Consider the following 21,892-nt stretch of genomic DNA (forward strand, 5'->3'; position numbering starts at 1 on the left):
AGATGTTTTTTTTTAAAAATACTTTTGAGATTCCACGATTGATTTACAACACTCCTTGTGGGTACCTGTAAAGTGCGAAACGAAATTTACCGAAACGAAACCCACCGAAACGAAACCTACCGAAACGAAACGGATTGTATAACTGAACTCTTTTAATTATAATAATTAAAAATGGTATCTCAGACTCCTGGGAAAGTTACCACACATAAATAAAATTCGCCTCCCCACTGTGTTTGTATCTTTCTTTGTTTCAAGTCCCTTCGAGAAATTGTCATTCATATTTTATGACAAACGGGATTATTTCAGCTTCTCCATTGTCAAATTCCCATATTTATGTACATGTAGCAATGTTCCATTATCACCTGCATATGGTGTTTATATCTCTCAACAGATTCTATACACAAGAGCTTGTTCGGTGTATGAACAATTTTTAAATAGAGGCAGCCTAATGAAAACAAGTTGAGGTTACAGGGGTTTCAACTGTCTCGTTTAAAGTCAGCATTTCGCAAACTCTATGGTCGTTAAAACGATCTAGTTTGCCAATACAACCTCTCATTGGGTCAAATGCTGTCTAACGTGTTTCATACCGATTGTTAAGCCGTTCATAGCATACTGGTTTTGACTACGGATTGCTCCGTTTACCTGATCAAGACATAGGGCTCACGGTGGTTGTGACTGGTCGACCTTCCTATATCAAAAAGTCCGTGGGGAGGTCCTCAGTACCCCCTTGCTTGTCGTAAGAGGCGACTAAATGGGGCGGTCCTTCGGATGAGACCGCAAAAACCGAGGTCCCGTGTCGCAGCAGGTGTGGCACGATAAAGATTCCTCCCTGCTCAATGGTTATAAGCGCCGACGATAGGCCTAAATTTTGCAGCCCTTCACCGGCAGTGGTGACGTCTCCATATGAGTAAAATATTCTTGAGCGAGACGTAAAACAATATTCAATCAATCAATCAATTCTATCTCAAAGCGAACGATCTAGCACTGAAATATCAAATCGGTGTAAAAGTAAATCAACAGAGTCATTGCGTATATTTTTGTGAAAGATGTGCATAACCACACGCACGTCTTCGTGTATGAAAATCAAAGCTAAGTAAGAATGATCTATCTCCTAAATCCTATAAAGAATACAAAGTTTAGAGCTGGGTAAACACGGATATCTGGTCACAGCAGATGTGGCATCAGCTGTCTAAGAGGAGTAAGCATCCACTGTTAATTGAACAGGAGAGGCTAGAATGAAAGAGAAGGTGGAAAACTCACGACAACAACGCCATTTTATATCAATATAACACTGAGATTCAGTATAGCTTCAGTTGCTAAAATTATATTATTTGCTTGTTTGACTCATTATTTCTCTGGCAGTATGCAATGAGTTGAAGTCACAGAGGTTAACTCAATTAAGTCTTATGACGGTCGCTTTTGAAAACACTTTTCATATTATGCGGATTTCAAATAGTATTCATTTTAATGTAACCTATAAATCACAAATTGTTTTTAAGAATAAAAGTATAGATGTCTTTACAATGACACCTTAAGATGCCGGCGTTAGCACGGTGTCGATGACGTGGATCACGCCGTTTGTGACGCTAATGTCGGCTTCACTTACTGTCGCATCGTTAACCTTCACCACGCCCCCTGAAACGTGAAATAAACGTGTAAAGCAGATATCCACATGTATAAAGTAGGAATTTATTTCAAATATTGAATAGAAAAATCACAGATCATCCCGAAGGCTATTAACAATGGTGATCTCCAGAAATATACACACCGCAGTAACCAAAAACATAAAACGCCTGTGAGGGAATGAGAATTTATTTACATGTTTATTTGCAAATAAAGCTATTGACGTCATTTTCCGTATTGGTTTTGGATTTATTCCCTAGAATTGAGGACTGTTGAAGAACTGTGTTCGAAAGAGATGCTAAATATGCTTTACAAAAGGAGCTCTCAGTAACAATAAAGTGCTACCATTAGAAAATGCTCAGAAATTTGACGTTTAAATGTTTGGAATTCATCCTGAGCTTTTAAGGTCTAAATGCATTTATTCTACGCGGGATAATATATACGCAAAACAACTACTAAGATATAAACAGATAAATTGAAAGCTACATTACGATGCAATGTTAAGATAATTGCAGAAAATGATGTGTCATAAAAAAAGCTTTTAATAGGAAAATACATACAAATGGAATCTGATTTTTATTGATTTGCTTAGTATTACCATTAATGCTGATTCTGACATCCGACTTTTGAACCGTAGGTACCTCCATTCCATCACTCAGACCTCCACTATAGAACGTCCCAGGCACGACATGATAAGTCAGGAGATCTGATGAATATACAGAAAACAATAAACATGTAGTTTGTGGTTTTAGATGCGTTTGTGACTTTGGTTTTGGTGTCGCCTTTTAATACATCTATTGCTATCTTTAGCTGTGATTGAAAAAAAATGATTTCGTTTGTCCTGAGGAAGGGACTGGTCGATCAGAAAATTCTACAGTCTAATTTCTTCCTGTAATTGGTCAGTTAAGACATGTACATTATCGTATACTTTACATGTACATATTGGTATACATTACATGTACATATTAGTATACATTACGTGTACATATAGGTATACATTACATGTACATATTGGTATACTTTACATGTTTATTTTGGTATACTTTACATGTTTATATTGGTATACTTTACATGTTTATTTTGGTATACTTTGTATACTATCACAGTGTATGACTGGTATGAATCAATTTCAGCAAGCAAATAAAGAAGCAGGCACTCTTACAAACAAAAGACCCACAGGCCCCATCGGTCACCTGAATATTCGTTAAAAGTATCACTAGTCCCAAGGGCTGCGAAATCTATAATAATTGCCCTGCTCTGCATACCTAAGCTAAATTTTAATATTCAGCATCTATATAAAATATGTTCTTACAACACAAATGCCCTCGAAAGTATCCATACTTGTGCTTTTACATGATATATGTTTTGTTAACACATAACTAATTTGGACCCACCCTAGAGTCAGAACCCTGGGGTTTGTGAAATTCACTATTTTGATACATCCTTTTAATTTCTGATTTTCTTATAATACTTTTGGTCTCATCCTGGTGCTAAAGCCCGACTTAGTGGTCACTTATATTTGCAAAGCATTACAACAACCATAACATTTGCAAAATGCTGATTTTAAACGAGACTGTTTTAAAAAAAACCCACCGTATTATCAACTTATTTGGCAGTAGTCTGTCTCGATTTAAAAATTGATCAAACGCAGAATATGCTCTTGCGTACATTTTGTATCCAATCAGTTGATAGATATATACACCACAATGACCACATACAGGTGATGATGGAATATTCTTATATTAATCTAGAAAGTTGACGATGGAGGACCTGTAAGTATCAAAGTCATAACGTTGTATCATTAGTTTGCCGTTGACATCTGTGTTCAATAAAATATCCAAAGATGAAGTAGATATGGAAGTATTTGTGGTGTGTTTTCTTTCGAGTTCATTGAGAATCGACATGCACATATGAATGCAAATATGCATCGTTAAAAGATAAAGCGTCATTGGTATATCTAAACGTTGTGTTGCAACCCGCATCAAGAGACTTTGTCTTGTCATGTAGAAGAATTTGAGTAAAATTCTGCCTCATATGAATGCTAAAACCCCCAAAAACCAACAGGTCAGGTAATAATGGAGCACAGGTTGTGTCCATTGGAATTTCAACAGACTGTTGAAAGACATGATCATCAAAGACTACGTAGATATTGTTAATAAAAAACTCCAACATCTTTTTAATATCAACTTCAGAGTATTTGTGCGTTGAATCAGAGTGGTGTTTAACAAAGTAATTTTGGATGACTGGGCACTATATATGGATATTTCTGTGTTCCATTTTTATTGACCCCCCCCCCCCCCCTTTTTATGATGTAAAAATCCTGGTCTTTAATCTATCGTGTGGAATGGTCGTGATTTACTTAAAGTTCGTTGAAAGTTCTGAAAATCTACACTTCATTTATGGCACTTCTCGCATATTTTGGGGATATGTCGCACCAAGACATTACATGTTCCTCTTCAAAAAGTCGTTTTTGATTGACGTGTCTTGGATCATATACAGACAGGAAACACAAATGCATAGGGAAAGAATCGATTTGAAAGGCTCCATCTTATTCTCATAAACGGAATTGCCTCCATATAGATTTAATGTCGCAGAGCATTTATTTCATTTCTGTCTTTGATAAATAGAGCATTACAATATATAACACTAACTTGAAAAGATCTTAAAGATCCAGACGGAGAGACCTGTATAATGCATGATTTTCGTGGTAGTCAGATTCCTCGTTTTTATGGTTTGGGTCCGGACTACCAATAGCGAATTTTCACATCTCACAAACGTTAAAAAATTTCTCAGGCCATGAACATAAAACGATTTTGCAGTGTAGGGACACCCCCGAAATAGGACACCTTGAAGGGGCATGGGCACGATTTGAGCTGAAAATTTTACTTTTCCATTTTTGATGTTTAGAATGCTTACCTTAAGGCATTTCTAATGGTCAGCAAAGATTTGAACGTCAGTTATCCAGACACATGAGAGATACAGAGCTTACAATTCTTTTTTTTTTCTTTTCTTTACATAGATTAGATATACTAGTAAAAGTTTCGTTTAAAGCATATTTTTTTCAATGGACAAGTTTAATTTGAAGACAATTAAATAGTGTCTAGTGTTTGGCACAGCTTATTTGTTTTAAACATGCTATTTTCTATTAAGCAATCGATATGTAAACAAAAACATAGCACGAGCTTTGTTTATATAACAAAGAATTGTGTGTGCTGTATCTCAATTGTAACTCAACAACTGATATTCAAATTTTGGTGGACCATTAGCAATTCTTTAGTTAAGCATTGTAAACAATAAAAATGGAAAAAATAAAATTTGAAAATTTTCCACTCAAATCGTGTCCATGCCCCTTTAATAACTGGGTGAATTGATTAAACAGAATGAGCGACTAAACGGATTGTATATGAAATATTAATGTTTTGGAATCAGTTAATTTGTTAATCGACGTCCTGTGTGTGGTGACAATGTAGATTGCAATTTTAATTTTCTATGTAAAATTTTCGGTTGATTTAAAATCCATTAGTTATATCGCAGTGGCTATACATGGACATCATAAAGCCATTGAAACTTGATACAGCATATAAACTATACTTCATTTAAGAGTACAAAGCTGACAACTAAACAGACTCAATGGCCATGAAGTGAAAAAAATAACTTAAATCAAATTATTGCTCTAATCCATTAGATAATGGTATCGAATTCATGTTGTGATGAGATTGTGAATAAGAATCAAAATGTTGGTAGTATATCTTTATGACAAGCCAAAAAGAATACACAAGATGTTTTATTTGACCTTAAGCCTATTCTGCATTCACGGTCATGGACCCTGGACAACCCTATAAAGGTCAATATTTCTTTTATTACCACCGAGGAATATTTTATTAAACCTTTGTGTTGGTGAATAATCTATTGTTAACCGTCTCGTTGTAGGCTTGTTTGATGATGCAAAGTAAAGCCCAGCGACTTAAAATGTAATTTACAAATGGGTAACCAACAGTCCCTGATCAGTACTTCATGAAAGAAAGAAAATACTAATGAAGGAAAATGTCAGTGAAAATGTCAATTGATCATAAAGTATACATGAGTATTTACAATGTATATAGGACACCAAAATAATATACTGTCAAATAATCCTGGAAAGCTCTATAATTATTTGAGGATATATTGATTTAGGGAGATACATGAATCTTCAGTTGAATAAGAAATGCTTAGGTCGCTGCCTTCTTTACAATATCTTAGAGAACTTGTCAAGTTCAGTTAGAAATATCTTCAATTGAACTGGCGAGGGCTTTACAATTTAAGTAGAGATTGTTCTAAATAAATTGGGATGTGTAATAAAGTATAAGAAAGAAATAGAGCATTAAGTCCGTGCATGAATTATACATATCTCCATATGCTCCTATTCGAAGTCTTTCAGCACTGCTTCACATCTGATATTCTATTGAACATAGATGTTAACAGCAAACTAACAACTCAACTTAATGACAAACGTAGTAACATCAGCTTCCCCATCGTCAACTGACTATATTTTTGAAGCAATATTCCATTATCACCTGCGTATGGTATTTACGTCTCACAACTGACTCGGTACTCAAGAGCATGTTCTGCGTATGATAGACTTTTAAACTGAGACAAGCTACTGACATATACATTTGTGGGTTAATGTTATGGGGATTTCAATAATCCTGTTTAAAGTCATCATTTCTCAAATTTCATTGTTGTTACAATGATCTAATTTGCAAATAAAATTTATCACGAGGTCGAATGCTGCCTAACGTTTTATACCGATTGTTTGGTCGTTCTTTACACACTAATTTTGACATACAGATTACTCCGTTCACCTGATGAAAATAGGGCTCACAACGGGTCATCAGGGGATGTTTACTCCTACTTAGCACCTGATCCCACCTCTGTGAAATTGTGTTTGATTTGATCACTGTTCGTTATTTTCACCCTCTTATGCACAAATATTTACAGTACAGTATTTACAGTACACCCAAGGGCTATGAAAGAAGTGGAGGCAATGCCGTGAAGAAGGAGCGACAGAGCAGTGGTCAACTTCCCACTAATTTTGCAGAGAGGGGATGATAAATTTGCACAATTTGTGATAGCGATCAGTGTCCATTGGATCAGTAAATGATGCACCGGCAATCTGAGGTCAGTAGGACAGTCTATTATTCATGTGTGGTCGTTTTTGAAGGGCTACAAAACTAGTAATCATTAATCATTGTTTAAATGCTTGAGATGAGGATCTGCAAATTTAGAATATATCAACCTCATATTTTGGTAGATCTTTAATTGCATGAAATGTAAATAAAACACATGGTTTTAAACTTTGCTTTTATTTCTTTTTGTGCCAATGTGGCAAAAAAAGAAATAATGCTAATGGGAATCTTTAATAGGCCCGACCCCCTGCCCAATCTAATACGTTCCGGAGCTCCTTTGATAGGTATGCTATATGGCAGAGATTAAATTTTCCCCGTCCCAACACTGAGAAAGGACACAAAAGCTGACTTTGTCGCGTCACATCCACCTGGATACCGGGTAAACTATCAATTTTGAACTACACAATAAGTCTGTAGTTTCTCGCATTTTCTTTTAAACTATCTGTGTTTAAAGTACAGAGAATAATAATTTCTCCAATGTGTAGAGTAGGTGTGCTCACGACACCTCCCACCCGAGTCGTCGTCTGATATTATTTCAAAAAGCATTAATTTTACATTTAAAAGTTCATATTTTCCAGTTCGACTTTGCGAACTGAGGTACATGTAAAACCCGTGTTTGGAATATTGCTATAGCTCTGGTAGATTTAAAGTGAAAAACATCTGTCATTAAATTTTTACATCTCTGTTGACCTGGCACGAAACCGGAAATTCGTAGGGCTAAAGGTAGATATAAAATTCGGGAGAAAACGGTTTTCTGGCAGTAACTGGAAACTCTGCTAATGAAGAATTCCCAGATGCATTTGTATTACTTTTTGCACTTGTTGCTGTATTATTGGATTGGCAGAATTCACACAGCATAAATCACGTTATGCATCCCTGTTTTACTGATCGTGGTATTTCTTTGGCGTTTTATCTCTCTGCTGGGATAAATTCTGTTAAGAAGATATTTACAAAGGCCCTCCATTTGCATTGCAAAAGAAATAGTGAATAGGAATGGTTGCCAGAAATGCCATTATAATATACAGCTGAAACCAGGATAATGCAGGCAACATAAAGCAGGTATGATGAACTATTCAATTTAGTTCATACACGATATTTAAACACATGCACACGTCTTTCAAAATATCAAAATTTGTGTATAGTACATGTAAATCCTTCGTCACAGAAATATATATATATATATATATATATATATATATATATATATATATAGTTTGTAAATAAAGAATTCGGTATTTGATACAGTAAATACATCCAATAATAAAATTCAAAAAACACAAAACTCGAAAAACATTTCACTGTTAGCGCTTTCGGCTTTAATGCCTCTTCAGACAGTTATAAAATGAAATAATATTGCTAAGTAGCGTCAACATATCACGATGTAAGTAATTGTCCTTTGTGACGTCATAATGAATTACACTGGTAGCGGTATAATACACACAGTATTAGACAAAACTTGGAAATCAATTACAGAGTTCAGTTCAATTTTACACAGTTATTTTCTATTAAGTTTGGGATTAAACAATTTTATAAAGTATTCCTCCTTTGTAACTCTGGAAATTTCGCAGTCATTGTACATTTTATAAAATGGAAATATGTTGAAATCTCCATGACCACAATTGGCAAAATGTTCGGAACATGGCGAATTTCTGATACTTGGATCGCGAATTTGCTGCTTGTGGACGCGCACACGGGCGTTCTGTTTGTTGGTTTGTCCGATATAGTTTTCATTACAGGTAGGGCAGGTCATACAATATATTACATTTTCGGATTTGCATGTCATGTTAGAATTTGGTGTTAATTTTTTGCCGCATTTAAGAATTTTTTCCCTGCCTTCCTCTAGATGATTACATGTACCGCAACGTGAATCACCACATTTTTGCACGGATTTGGAATTTTCCGTAGTAAATCGGGCACGCGTTAGAATTCTCTTCAGATTAGGAGCCTGTCTTCTGCTGGGTTTTTTATTTGAGATTCTTTTATCAGGTTTTTGAGATTTTGGGATTGTTCTAATATAGGAAAAAATCTAACTGTTCCAAAAATATTGTGGTTGCGTGGGTTATGCGTAATTACAAAAGGAATATCGTTGTTTACATCGTTTTCTTCGTGTCGGGAGTTTCTTAAGATAGATATAGGTGTGTTCCGAGCTTTGGTAATTCCGTCATTAATGAGGTTTTCCGGATGATGTTGTCGCCAAAGGTATAAATTCAATTCCTCCAGTCTTTTTGACCGTAATGAAGTCTGTACACCAACATACCACATGACTTGGGACTAGAAGCAGTGAAATTTTGGATTGAGAAATATCCAACAGAAATAAACGAAAGATTTTCTAAAGATTTTATACTTAAAGCTCTTCAAGTAGTTTTAGAAAATAACCACTTTCAATTTGATGATCAATTCTATCTTCAAATTAAAGGCACGGCCATGGGGACAAAGGTGGCTCCTACCTATGCAACCTTAGTAATGGGTTACTTGGAAGAAATACTACAGAATAAACTTCCTGAGATGTTTGATGCAAATTTTGCACAATATATTCGAGATAATTGGAAAAGAGACCTCGATGATATTTTCATTTTTTGGAATAAAACTACAGATGATTTACAAAAATTCCGTGCTGAAATCAATCAATTCAATTTACTATGGATGTGAGTGATAAAGAACTACCATATTTGGATCTCCGAATCATTAAGGATGATACCAATATAATCACGGATCTTTATTGCAAAGAAACAGATTCACATCAATATTTGGATTTCCATTCATGCCACCCTTCCCATACTAAACGTAACATTCCATACAACATGGCTAGACGAATATGTACAATAATTACGGATACTTCATTACGGTTAAAAAGACTGGAGGAATTGAAAGCATACCTTCGGCGACAACATTATCCGGAAAACCTCATTAATGACGGAATTACCAAAGCTCGGAACACACCTATATCTATCTTAAGAAACTCCCGACACGAAGAAAACGATGTAAACAACGATATTCCTTTTGTAATTACGCATAACCCACGCAACCACAATATTTTTGAACAGCTAGAAGATTTTTTCCTCTATTAGAACAATCCCAAAATCTCAAAAACCTGATAAAAGAACCTCAAATAAAAAACAGCAGAAGACAGGCTCCTAATCTGAAGAGAATTCTAACGCGTGCCCGATTTACTACGGAAAATTCCAAATCCGTGCAAAAATGTGATGATTCACGTTGCGGTACATGTAATCATCTAGAGGAAGGCAGGGAAAAAATTCTTAAATGCGGCAAAAAATTAACACCAAATTCTAACATGACATGCAAATCCGAAAATGTAATATATTGTATGACCTGCCCTACCTGTAATGAAAACTATATCGGACAAACCAACAAACAGAACGCCCGTGTGCGCGTCCACAAGCAGCAAATTCGCGATCCAAGTATCAGAAATTCGCCATGTTCCGAACATTTTGCCAATTGTGGTCATGGAGATTTCAACATATTTCCATTTTATAAAATGTACAATGACTGCGAAATTTCCAGAGTTACAAAGGAGGAATACTTTATAAAATTGTTTAATCCCAAACTTAATAGAAAATAACTGTGTAAAATTGAACTGAACTCTGTAATTGATTTCCAAGTTTTGTCTAATATTGTGTGTATTATACCGCTACCAGTGTAATTCATTATGACGTCACAAAGGACAATTACTTACGTCGTGATATGTTGACGTTACTTAGCAATATTATTTCATTTTATAACTGTCTGAAGAGGCATTAAAGCCGAAAGCGCTAACAGTGAAATGTTATTCGAGTTTTGTGTTTCTTGAATTTTATTATTGGATATATATATATATATATATATATATATAGAGAGAGAGAGAGAGAGAGAGAGAGAGAGAGAGATAGAGAGAGAGAGAGAGAGAGAGAGAGAGAATGAAAGCGCTAAAGCTTTACGGAGGATTTCTGTGTTTTCTTTTCATATTTTTTTTAATAATTACATTAACGCTGCTAACTTCACATAAATGTTGCTGACATTACCATAAACATTGTCACGTATATGTTGCTGACATTACCAGAAACACTGCCACATAAATGTTACTGACTTAGCCAGAAACACAGTTACATAAATGTTGCTGACTTAGCCAGAAACACTGTCATATAAATGTTGCTGGCTTAGACAGAAACACTGTCACATAAATGTTGCTGACAGCCAGAAACATTCACATAAATGTTGCCGACTTAGCCAGAAACACTGTTACATAATTGTTGCAAACTTTATCAGAAGCATTATCATACAAATATTGCTTACTTAACCAGAAACACTGTCAAATAAATGTTGCTGACTTAACCAGAAACACTGTCATATAAATGTTGCTGGCTTAGACAGAAATACTGTCACATAAATGTTGCCGACTTAGCCAGAAACACTGTCACATAATTGTTGCAAGCTTTACCAGAAGCATTGTCACACAAATGTTGCTTACTTAACCAGAAACACTGTCAAATAAATGTTGTTGACTTAGACAGAAACAATGTCAATCAATGTTGCTGACGTACACAGAAACACTGTCAAATAAATGTTGCTGACTTAGATAGAAACACTGTCACATAAATGTTGCTGACTTAGACAGAAACATAGTCACATAAATGTTGCTGGCTTAGACAGAAACACTGTAACATAAATGGTGCTGACAGCCAAAAACAGTCATATAAATGTTGCTGACGTACACAGAAACACTGTCACTTAAATGTTGCTGGCTTTACCAGAAGCAATGTCACGTAAATGTTGCTGACATTACCAGAAATACTGTGATACAAATGTTACTGACCTTACCAGACACACTGTCACATAAATGTTGCTGATTTTACCAGAAAAACTGTCACATAATCGTTGCTGACAGCCAGAAACACTGTCACATAAATGTTGCTGACTTAGACAGAAATATTGTCAAATAAATGTTGCCGACATTGCACTGTCACATAAATGTTGCTGACTTAGCGAGAAGCGCTGAGTTAGTGTTGCTGGCTTTACCAGAGGCATTGTCTTCAATACTGTTGACTTTACCGAAAGACGGTCTATAAGGAACGTCGCTAAATGATACTGACTCTTCCAGAGGTACTGTCACTAAATGCTGCGGACTTTACCAGAGACACTGTCATTAAATGGTGCGGACTTTACCAGAGACACTGTCACTAAATGCTGCGGACTTTACCAGAGACACTGTCATTAAATGGTGCGGACTTTACCAGAGACACTGTCACTAAATGCTGCGGACTTTACCAGGGACACTGTCATTAAATGGTGCGGACTTTACCAGAAAAACTTGTTGATAGAAAAGAAATATTGCAGACTACCAGAGAAAGTATTTAGGAGAATGCAATTACATGCTGTGGATTCCACCAAACGCAGATATCGTAAATGTCGTTTACTTCACCAGAAGCAGTGACTTAGCGAAATGCCATTACATTATTTCTACTTTACACGTAATGTTTTTATGAGGAGCGTCGTTAAGTCTAACTGAATTGTCCTCAATATAGATATCTATGATTGGGATTTAAAACATTTACAACACTGCTATACTGTGTTTGCCTCTGTTGCCTTTTTTATTCTTTGAATATTGGGACAACCTTTTGAGCAAATTTTTCTTTCGCTAGCTGCATGCGAATCGTAGAAAATTTGCCTTTAGCACATTTCGTGGCTTTAAGAGATCGATTAGGAGTTTACAAATCAGTAAATTATTTGAATAATACAAATGATTACAGACACTCACCTACTAGAGCTGTCTCATTGCTAAGCAAGTCGCTAAGTTTCCCGGGAGGAAGTTTCTGGAAAGCCGCATTATTTGGTGCGAACACGGTGAATGGACCCTCTGTGGGCAAAATGAATTAATGGGTAACTACATAAATATAGAACAATCTTCGCATATACTACAGTGTATAAAGAAACTTATCTCCATTCATTCCATCTAATAAGTAATATTGTTTTGTGCCCAATCCCCTTACCAGCTAACGTCTTCTGTAAATTTCCACGAATAACAGCATACACTAAAGTGCTGAGCTCCGGGGTTGTTGACGCGAAAGTCACGACGTTATCGGTAGGAACAGGGTAGATAACTTTGTTCAGCATGTGAACTACGCCGTTGGAGGCTGTTTTATCGGGTAAGATCACTTTGCATCCCGTTGCATAAACAGCCTGAAAAAGAAACCATAGCAAATTTTAGCATTTAGTCTTATTCTGATTTATTGATACATCATCTCGACGTTTGTTTACATTTTCTTCACAAAAGTCTGGACGCTTTCATAGAAAAAAATATTCCATGGTAGATGGCGCTGATGTACGTAGTAAACAAAAGAAATGAAAAAAAAGCAATAATGAAAAAATTAAAAAAGGACGTTATAAAAATACAATGTGTTTGCCATACTGTCCAGTCTTGATAAAAACGGTTCTTTATCAGGATTAATTGAAAATATTGTATTTAAACCAGGGTCATCCCATGTGTCATACTCATCTTATATAATTGTACATATAACACTACGAAGAACCCAGACACATTTTTTTCCGGAAGATGTTCTAAGCATTGAATCTGTTTTCCTTGCTCCATGCTTTAACTCTCAAAGAGTTCGATTCAAAGAAGTATCAATGGGAGCACCTTTTTGAACTAACCAGTCACATCTTTATTTAGAATTTCGATAAGTCTCGCTTTGAGTTCAGAAAAAAAAAATACTGAACAAAACGTCCAGGCATTTGTGGGGATTACGGAGAAACATCGGACAATCCAGACTAATCTCAAAAATTCAATTTGAAATTTGTTGGGAAAGTAAAAACTTAGTTAACATATTGACTGAGAACCAACACTATATATATTCAAGTACTAATCATTTTGATTTTTGTTTTGATCATTATTTCGTTAAATCTATTAGACTAACCCTTAACTAAAGAAATTTAAACCATATTCTTCATAGACCACGTTAACATTCAATAAATGTCTAAATTTTCATTCAGTCAGTCATTGCTTTAACTGCACTGGCTTGATCTCCAGTTGAATTATCATTATTTCTTGATCCTATTAATCTACTATTAATTAAGATTTTTAAACTATCTGAAAAACTGATATATAGGGCTCACGGCGGGTGTGACCGGTCGACAGGGGATGCTTACTCCTCCTAGGCACCTGATACCACCTCTGGTATATCCAGGGGTCCGTGTTTGCCCAACTATCTATTTTGTATTGCTTGTAGGAGTTATGAGATTGATCACTGTTCGTTATCTTCACCTTTCATTGAAACAAATGATTAAGTAAGGTATTTATTGTTTAAGCTCAGAGTGACAAAATGCATTTATCAATATTGATATTGTAGCAGAAATCAAATTCAACAATTAGTAGTAATTGAAAAACCGCAACATGCTCTGTTCTGTGTAATTCAAATTAAATGTCAAAGTGTTTTAGGTTAAAAAACGAACGTATTCCAGGATTGAAATATCATACTGAAATAAAGTAAAACTAAACTCAACCATGACAGGCTACAAATTAAATCTCTTTATCTCCCTACACAATCAGATCCAAGCGGGGTAGGTGTATGGAAATGATTGAAAGTGCATGTTAATTTAAATCAATGCGCTTCGCGTCAATATTCCTAGCTTCATCAATGTGCATGTGCTGCACATATTTATACATGTATATGATGTTGCAAAACTTTAAAATCCAACTACTCCACAGAAATGAAAGTCACAAGTGTGTTACAACCTGAAAGCAAAATGGCACACTTTGAAAACAATTTCATGGTGGATTTAGATTGCGGTTCGGGGCAACGTACTTGGAAAAGTATTTCCAAGATGTGTAAAACGTCAAGCCAAATTTGAAGCGTTATATCGTCAAAACTGACTCCAGTTTAGCACAGTTTTAAAGAAGAGACCCATTGGCTACATTTTTTTTTTTTTTACAAGTTGATTAAATTTTACCTAGTGGCTCTCGAGCTGAAAATATGTGTACAAACATACAGACAGACCAAGGATTAGAATGAACTAAGATGGAAATTTGTAGATCACATATATTTATATTTCAGTTTACTTCATTTTGATCAAAGAAATCTCTTATACATACGCCTTTGAAACGTTCGTGGTCCCTCACGAAACTAAATCCGCTTCCTCGGGTGCATGTTAAAAATACATTGTACAGTATATCGGTACATTTACATATAAATCTAAAATCATGTATGCATCCACTAATAATCATGACTCTGATACATTTTTAACATATACTTCAATGTATTTCACATTTTGGTTATATTTAACATATACTTCAATGTATTTCACATTTTGGTTATATTTAACATATACTTCAATGTATTTCACATTTTGGTTGTATTTAACATATACTTCAATGTATTTCACATTTTGGTTATATTTAACATATACTTCAATGTATTTCACATTTTGGTTATATTTAACATGTACTTCAATGTATTTCACATTTTGGTTATATTTAACATATACTTCAATGTATTTCACATTTTGGTTATATTTAACATGTACTTCAATGTATTTCACATTTTGGTTATATTTAACATGTACTTCAATGTATTTCACATTTTGGTTATATTTAACATGTACTTCAATGTATTTCACATTTTGGTTATTTCACATTTTGGTTATATTTAACATGTACTTCAATGTATTTCACATTTTGGTTATATTTAACATGTACTTCAATGTATTTCACATTTTGGTTATATTTAACATGTACTTCAATGTATTTCACATTTTGGTTATATTTAACATGTACTTCAATGTATTTCACTTCCAATGTACATCTACTTCAGTTCTCTCTGCAACTTCCCTCGCACAAGAATTTCACGAAAATGACTGAATTCATTAAAGGTATCGTTTGCTATTGAGAAAATCGCGGAAGCAGAACGACAATGTGCTATGTGGCTACTGGAATACTATTATAATTTATCGACTATTGCGAGTCACGATATATACAGAAGGTTTCATGTATCAAAACGAGAACTTTTAGCATAAAGGAAAGAAACATGAAAGGAATAAGGCCCGGGTGTTTCTGAGATAGTGCATAGACAAAGAGTAATCCAAAGGTCTAGCTGAATTCTACAATGTTTATGGAAAATATTTACATTCATTGAATCTTTTGAAACTGACATTGCTTTCATCTACAACAGTGACTACGTGTTGGTTGCAAACTAATTCGATCCGGTTCTTTAATACGACCTGTCCGTGTAATTGTTACCAAATATTGAGCGTCATCAAGGTCAAAGGGTGAATTAGGTACCGAATGGGTCAACAGTATGATATTTAGTACTTAATATTTTATCTCTTTTAAAAATACATAAAAATATAAATGAAAGGCTAAGATAACAAACAGTTATCAATCTCATAACTCCCACAAGGAATACAAAATAAAGAGTTGGACAAACACGGATCCCTGGACACACCAGAGGGGGATTAGGTGCCTAGGTGGAGTAAGTATCCCCTGTCGACCGGTCACACCCGCTATTAAGCTTGATCAGGTAAACGGAGTCATCTGTAGTTAAAATCAGTGTGCCAAGAACAGCTTAACAATCGTTATGAAACACGTTAAACAGCGTTTGACCTAGTGATAAAAATCATAGAATTTGCTAAATACTGACTTTAAACGAGACTGGAAACCCCTGTAACATCAACTTGTTTGTCAGTGATATGTAATAATGAATATAAACAATAAAACATCCATAGGGTGATGGAGGTAGCAATCATTGTTCGAAAAATTGCATAAAATGGACACGATTTGAACTAAAAAATTTCATATTTTATTTTCCACATTTTTCGTTCGTGCCATGTTTTTGTTTATATATACAATGTAGATTGCTTCATAGGGAATGTCATGTTTAAAGCAAAATGAAATGTGAAAAACACTAGAAAGTGTTTAATTGTGTTAAGAATTAACTTGTAAATTGAAAACAAATCTGCTTTAAATGAAACTTTTACTAGTATATTTAACATATTTAAACAAAACCATGATGCAAACCTTGTTTACATAACAAAGAATTTTGAGCTCTGGATATCTCATCAATCTCGACAACTGACCTTCAAATTTTTGCTAACCATTTGAAATACCTTTGTTAAGCATTATATACAATAAAAATGGAAAAACAGAATTTGAAAACTTTCAGCTCAAATCGTGTCCATGCCCTTTTAAAGTTCAAATTCAATGAGATAAAAATCTATAGACAAAAAGTTTCAGTCTCATACCTTAATCCAAGGATATGAATCTAGCAACAAAATACGTTAATCCAATCAACAAAATACCTCAATCCAATGATATAGATCCGACAATAAAATGCCTTAATCCAATGCTATAAATCTGACAACAATATGTCTTAATCCAATGATGTAGATCTGACAACAAAACACCTTAATCCAATGGTGTAGATCTGACAAAAAATTCCTTAATCCAATGCTATAAATCTGACAACAATATGCCTTAATCCAATGATGTAGATCTGACAACAAAATACCTCAATCCAATGATGTAGATCTGACAACAATACCTTAATCCAATGATGTAGATCTGACAACAAAATACCTTAATCCAATGATGTAGATCTGACAAAATATACCTTAATCCAATGTTATAAATCTGACAACAAAATACCTTAATCCAATGATGTAGATCTGACAAAATATACCTTAATCCAATGATATAGATCTGACAACAAAACACCTTAATCCAATGATGTAGATCTGACAAAATATACCTTAATCCAATGATATAGATCTGACAACAAAACACCTTAATCCAATGATGTAGATCTGACAAAATATACCTTAATCCAATGTTATAAATCAGTGCTCTCTGTTGTGTACTACTTGTACTCAGTTGACACCTGTGACCTAGATTGTTCTAGAGTTCGATGTTTGCTTCTTTAGTAGAAAAATGACGCAATGGTAGCATCATTGTCTTTCAAGATTGTATGAGAAAATTCATTTTTATTATACATGTATAAATATACACTGTGAATTCTTAAGATAAAAAAATCTGGCTAAACAATTACTTTTGGCATTTTTGGATTATTTCTATAACTGGGAACTAGGATTTTTGTGTGCAGTTCGGCACGGATTTTGATATTTATTGTTCAACTACCGTAAGTTTGTATTTTGCTATTGTTACTTTTTATTGTTATTGCTATTGTTTCTTTTAATTAATAATTGTAAATAAATTTTATCAATTGTTTGATTGCCTTTATTACTCAATTCTGCTGCTGTATTATCAAGGGTAATTCTGACCCATAACATCACAAGTATGAATGCCGTTTCTCATTTCAAACGCACACTATATCTTGAAAAATAATATCCGTTTTACGATATGGACGACAATACTACTGTGGTATGTTATCTGTTTTGTTGAGCTTTACTAAGGTGAACATGTTGTCATGTAATTATGTATAAATGAATAAATTACACTCCATTAACTTTATTCGTGTTTTATTAAGAACACTAAATACTGTTTTTCACAGACAATTGTTTGTGAAACATTGCCGATCCCGATCAACATGTACTGGTGCTTGCGCAAATTGACACTCCTCTTCTTCACCCAGGTGTATTGTCACCATAATGGTTATGGCATCAAGCTCTGGGGGAAAAGTACAATTGTGCTTGAGCTTTTCCCTAAAACATCTGACTTAACCTTGTTTATTATAGTTTCTGACGCCACGCCCTAAAGCATTCTTAGTTGAAGAATCTCACAGGCTAAGTTATTTTAAAGCGCGTTTTCATGGTTCGTTGAAAGAAAAAAATCAAAGTAACTTGAGATTGACACAGCTAAATTTTTTAACGTATTTTTTTTTTAATTCTGAAAGTGAATCAAAGTTTTCACATGTGTGTAAATTTGTCAAAGTGTGTTTCAACACCTGTCTATACAATCCTAGGCCATACAAACATGCTCCAAAAGCTTCTCGGTCTTTTTACGAGTGCATAGTATGATTTTAAATGGGAAATTTTCTTTTATCTCGGAACTTATACGCAATTATAAGAAAGATTGTTAATTGTATATTGTTTAACGTCCCTCTCGTGAATCTTTCACTCATATGGAGACGTCACCATTGCCGGTGAAGGGCTGCATTAGGCCTATGCTCAGCGCTTGTGGCCATCGAGCAGGAAGGGATCTTTAACGTGCCGCAACTGCTGTGACATGGGACCTCGGTTTTTGCGGTCTTGTCCGATTTAATCGTCTCTAACGACAAGCAAGGAGTACTGAAGACCTATTCTAACCGGGATCCCCACGGGGCGTGGCACACTTTCAGCAATTACATCTACATGTATATATGATACGAATAATCAATTTTCATTGAAATACGTTATCTGTGATCGTTCAGTCTGATGCTGACTTGCTGGGGGTTATTTCTCCCTCTCTCCCTACCTCCCTGTCCCCTCTCTCATCTTTACATGTAATAGTAGTACATTTGCATTATCAGAATTTCTCTCTCAGAGATTCATTACAATCTCAAGTACAAAGAAAAGGTATAAATTGGTGTCATATACCCAGTGCTCATAATGATGCGAGCCTATGTAATAAGACGAGAATTGCGTGGAAATAGGAGGAATTATTTGTTTCATTGAAAACGAGTGCGTCATATCAACGATCTTGGATAATTAACAATACGATGATTAATGATGTTCGGGGCTGGTCTTCACTACTCACAGCTTCTATCGAAAAGCGAAAGAAATTTAATGCAAGTATTTAGTATGGGAAAATTAGACTCTAATTAAAATTTTATACAAGATCTAAAACACAACTGCGGATTTCAAATTTCAGAGGGAATTTATAACTGAAGTTTTTCCTAATTCGTTAGGAAATGATTTGTAGCATTAATCAAAATGATTGTCTACAAACTCCGTAAAACGTTTAATATCAAGCAATTTTCCCTTCGGCAAATAATTTACTAAAAGGAAATTACACGTCTTGTCTGATTACAATTAAGCTTTTATGGAGTTCTAGATTGCTTAATTTATATGCAGAACCCAATCACGATGCAACAAAGATAGCGGGAAGACACCGATATTTTGAACTCACTTGGTCATATATGTTGATTCTTATTTGTTCAGGGTCGTCCAGACTTGGAAGAACTTCGTCGTTTTTAAGGTCGTTTGACATTTTAAGACCGCTCGCTGCATGAAAAGACAAAACTTGTTTCAAGAGTGCCTTGTCTTTCGTTAGCTTCTCCAAGTCAGCACCTGGAAGGTCATTGAAGCCTTTGTCTGTCGGAGCAAAAATGGTGAATGGACCTGCAATATAGAGCAAACATTTCTCGGTAATTAAATGTTCTTAATACACTTTAAAGAGGACATGCACGAGATATATTTAAAAAAAAAATAGAGAACATTTTCACCGATATTGAATTGTCACCAGATTTAGGTGAAATGCAACTCATCTGAATCACAATAGGTGTTCTGGTCAACAGGACGGAGAAGGGTGTATTTACTAAACTTATATAAGAGTGTAATGTCAAGCGTTTGACGGAGAAAGATCAACTGCGGGCGCGGCTTTCAGAACTTCTAACCCAATGCGCCATTACAATGAGCTACTACAGCGGTCTATCATTCAAATCCATCGATTGATCATTCAATGAATGAATAGATCGATCCAGAGAGAGAGAGAGAGAGAGAGAGAGAGAGAGAGAGAGAGAGAGAGAGAAAATATCAAAACATATCTAATGACAAACAAATCGTGAAATTAACTGTACACCGAAACTTAAATCGATGATGAAATACCTTTGCCCTTAAGAACACTACTTAATTCAACGTCCTGAAGGAATTCCACGAGTTTATTTGCTCCAAATTTCTTTGCAACGTCCAGCACATTTTCTTGGCAGTGAACTGTATTGACCAATACAAGGAACAAAAAATGTTTTAACATCTTTTAGAAATATACAGAGTAGCAAGAATCACGTAATGATCGTTGAGATATCACTTGGTCACGTGTCAGGTATATATCAGTTCAGAATTTAACTCTTGGCCCATAAGAGGTCTTATCTGAGAAGAAATGTCTCTTAGATAATGCTGGAGTGGATCCAGAAAATTTTCAAATGGGGAAGGGGTGGGGGTGACCCAAGATTGTACCATTTTTCCATGAAAGGTGAGGGATTAAAGACACCAAATTGACCTTTTTTGAAAAACTGTTCAACTGGGATGGGATAACAATCCCCCAACGCCTCTCTATATCCACCACTGTATTGTATTTTTCAGTGAACTCGTTATTTTTGCTATAGATAAATTCCTAACGATTTTGAGAATCTGTTGGATTCAAAAAAGATATTTTTCGTAATTCCTTTTTGGAAAGTACTCATAATATATTTCAGCAACAAAGCAATCATGTTAAAATCGCAAAATTTAACAAAATAAATCTTGAACATTTTGACCCATTCTCACAAGCATATCATATTCATTGTTTATAAATTAGTGCAAATATACTACATGAGTATTGAATAAAATACATGTACTTAACTGATGGATGCCAATGAAGAAAAATACATGTTGTATTGATTTCATAACTTCAAGTGGTGATATGCTACATGTATTTCTGATTTAAAAAAAAAAAGATTAATACTTCCTTTGAATGTTTTTCGCCGATAGAATGGCAATCACTCTTATGTAATCTTTCTCTTATCATAAGCTCTACTTTCTAGATTAGACACGACGAATTAGTACAATAGTACATGTACAATGTACCTATAATTTCTAATATCTAATCTTGTTACGTCTGACTGATGCCAGTAATTTACAGCGCTTTTATTGTTAAAAAGCATTTATATCACAAATTCGCTTTAAAAAAATCTTATGTGTGAATATTTTGAATGAGTTGTTGAAAAATCTATGACAATCAAGCGAAGAAACTCACACTTTCATTGACATCGGTTTGTTTTTGAGCCTCAATTTGATAGTTCAGTTTCTCTGGTGTGAAAATGGCGGGACATGTGATTTGAGGAGGCAGAGGGAAGCAAAAACAGCTCCATTTGACGTACAATTTCTACTATGTAGGTTGATGAATGTTCCGTGTAATGGCATTTACTCAAATGTCGTTTGATTCAATCAAAACTGTAGCGATGTGCATTAGGGTGCCCTAGTATCTA

The 21,892-nt window shown here is 34.8% G+C and overlaps 1 protein-coding gene across 1 annotated transcript; it reads right to left on the reverse strand.

Moving 5' to 3' along the window:
- Nucleotides 1-1,446: 1,446 nt before the first annotated feature.
- Nucleotides 1,447-21,364, reverse strand: LOC125655819 (transforming growth factor-beta-induced protein ig-h3-like). Its single transcript, XM_048886336.2, has 6 exons — nt 20,535-21,364; nt 19,837-20,048; nt 12,773-12,962; nt 12,541-12,639; nt 2,222-2,329; nt 1,447-1,635 (listed from the first exon to the last, which is right to left on the reverse strand). Exons 1-6 carry the CDS (start codon nt 20,677-20,679, stop codon nt 1,532-1,534), a joined length of 858 nt encoding a protein of 285 aa, XP_048742293.1. The 5' UTR covers nt 20,680-21,364; the 3' UTR covers nt 1,447-1,531.
- Nucleotides 21,365-21,892: the final 528 nt, after the last annotated feature.

Source organism: Ostrea edulis, chromosome 7, assembly GCF_947568905.1.
Source record: "Ostrea edulis chromosome 7, xbOstEdul1.1, whole genome shotgun sequence".
NCBI lineage: Eukaryota > Metazoa > Mollusca > Bivalvia > Ostreida > Ostreidae > Ostrea > Ostrea edulis.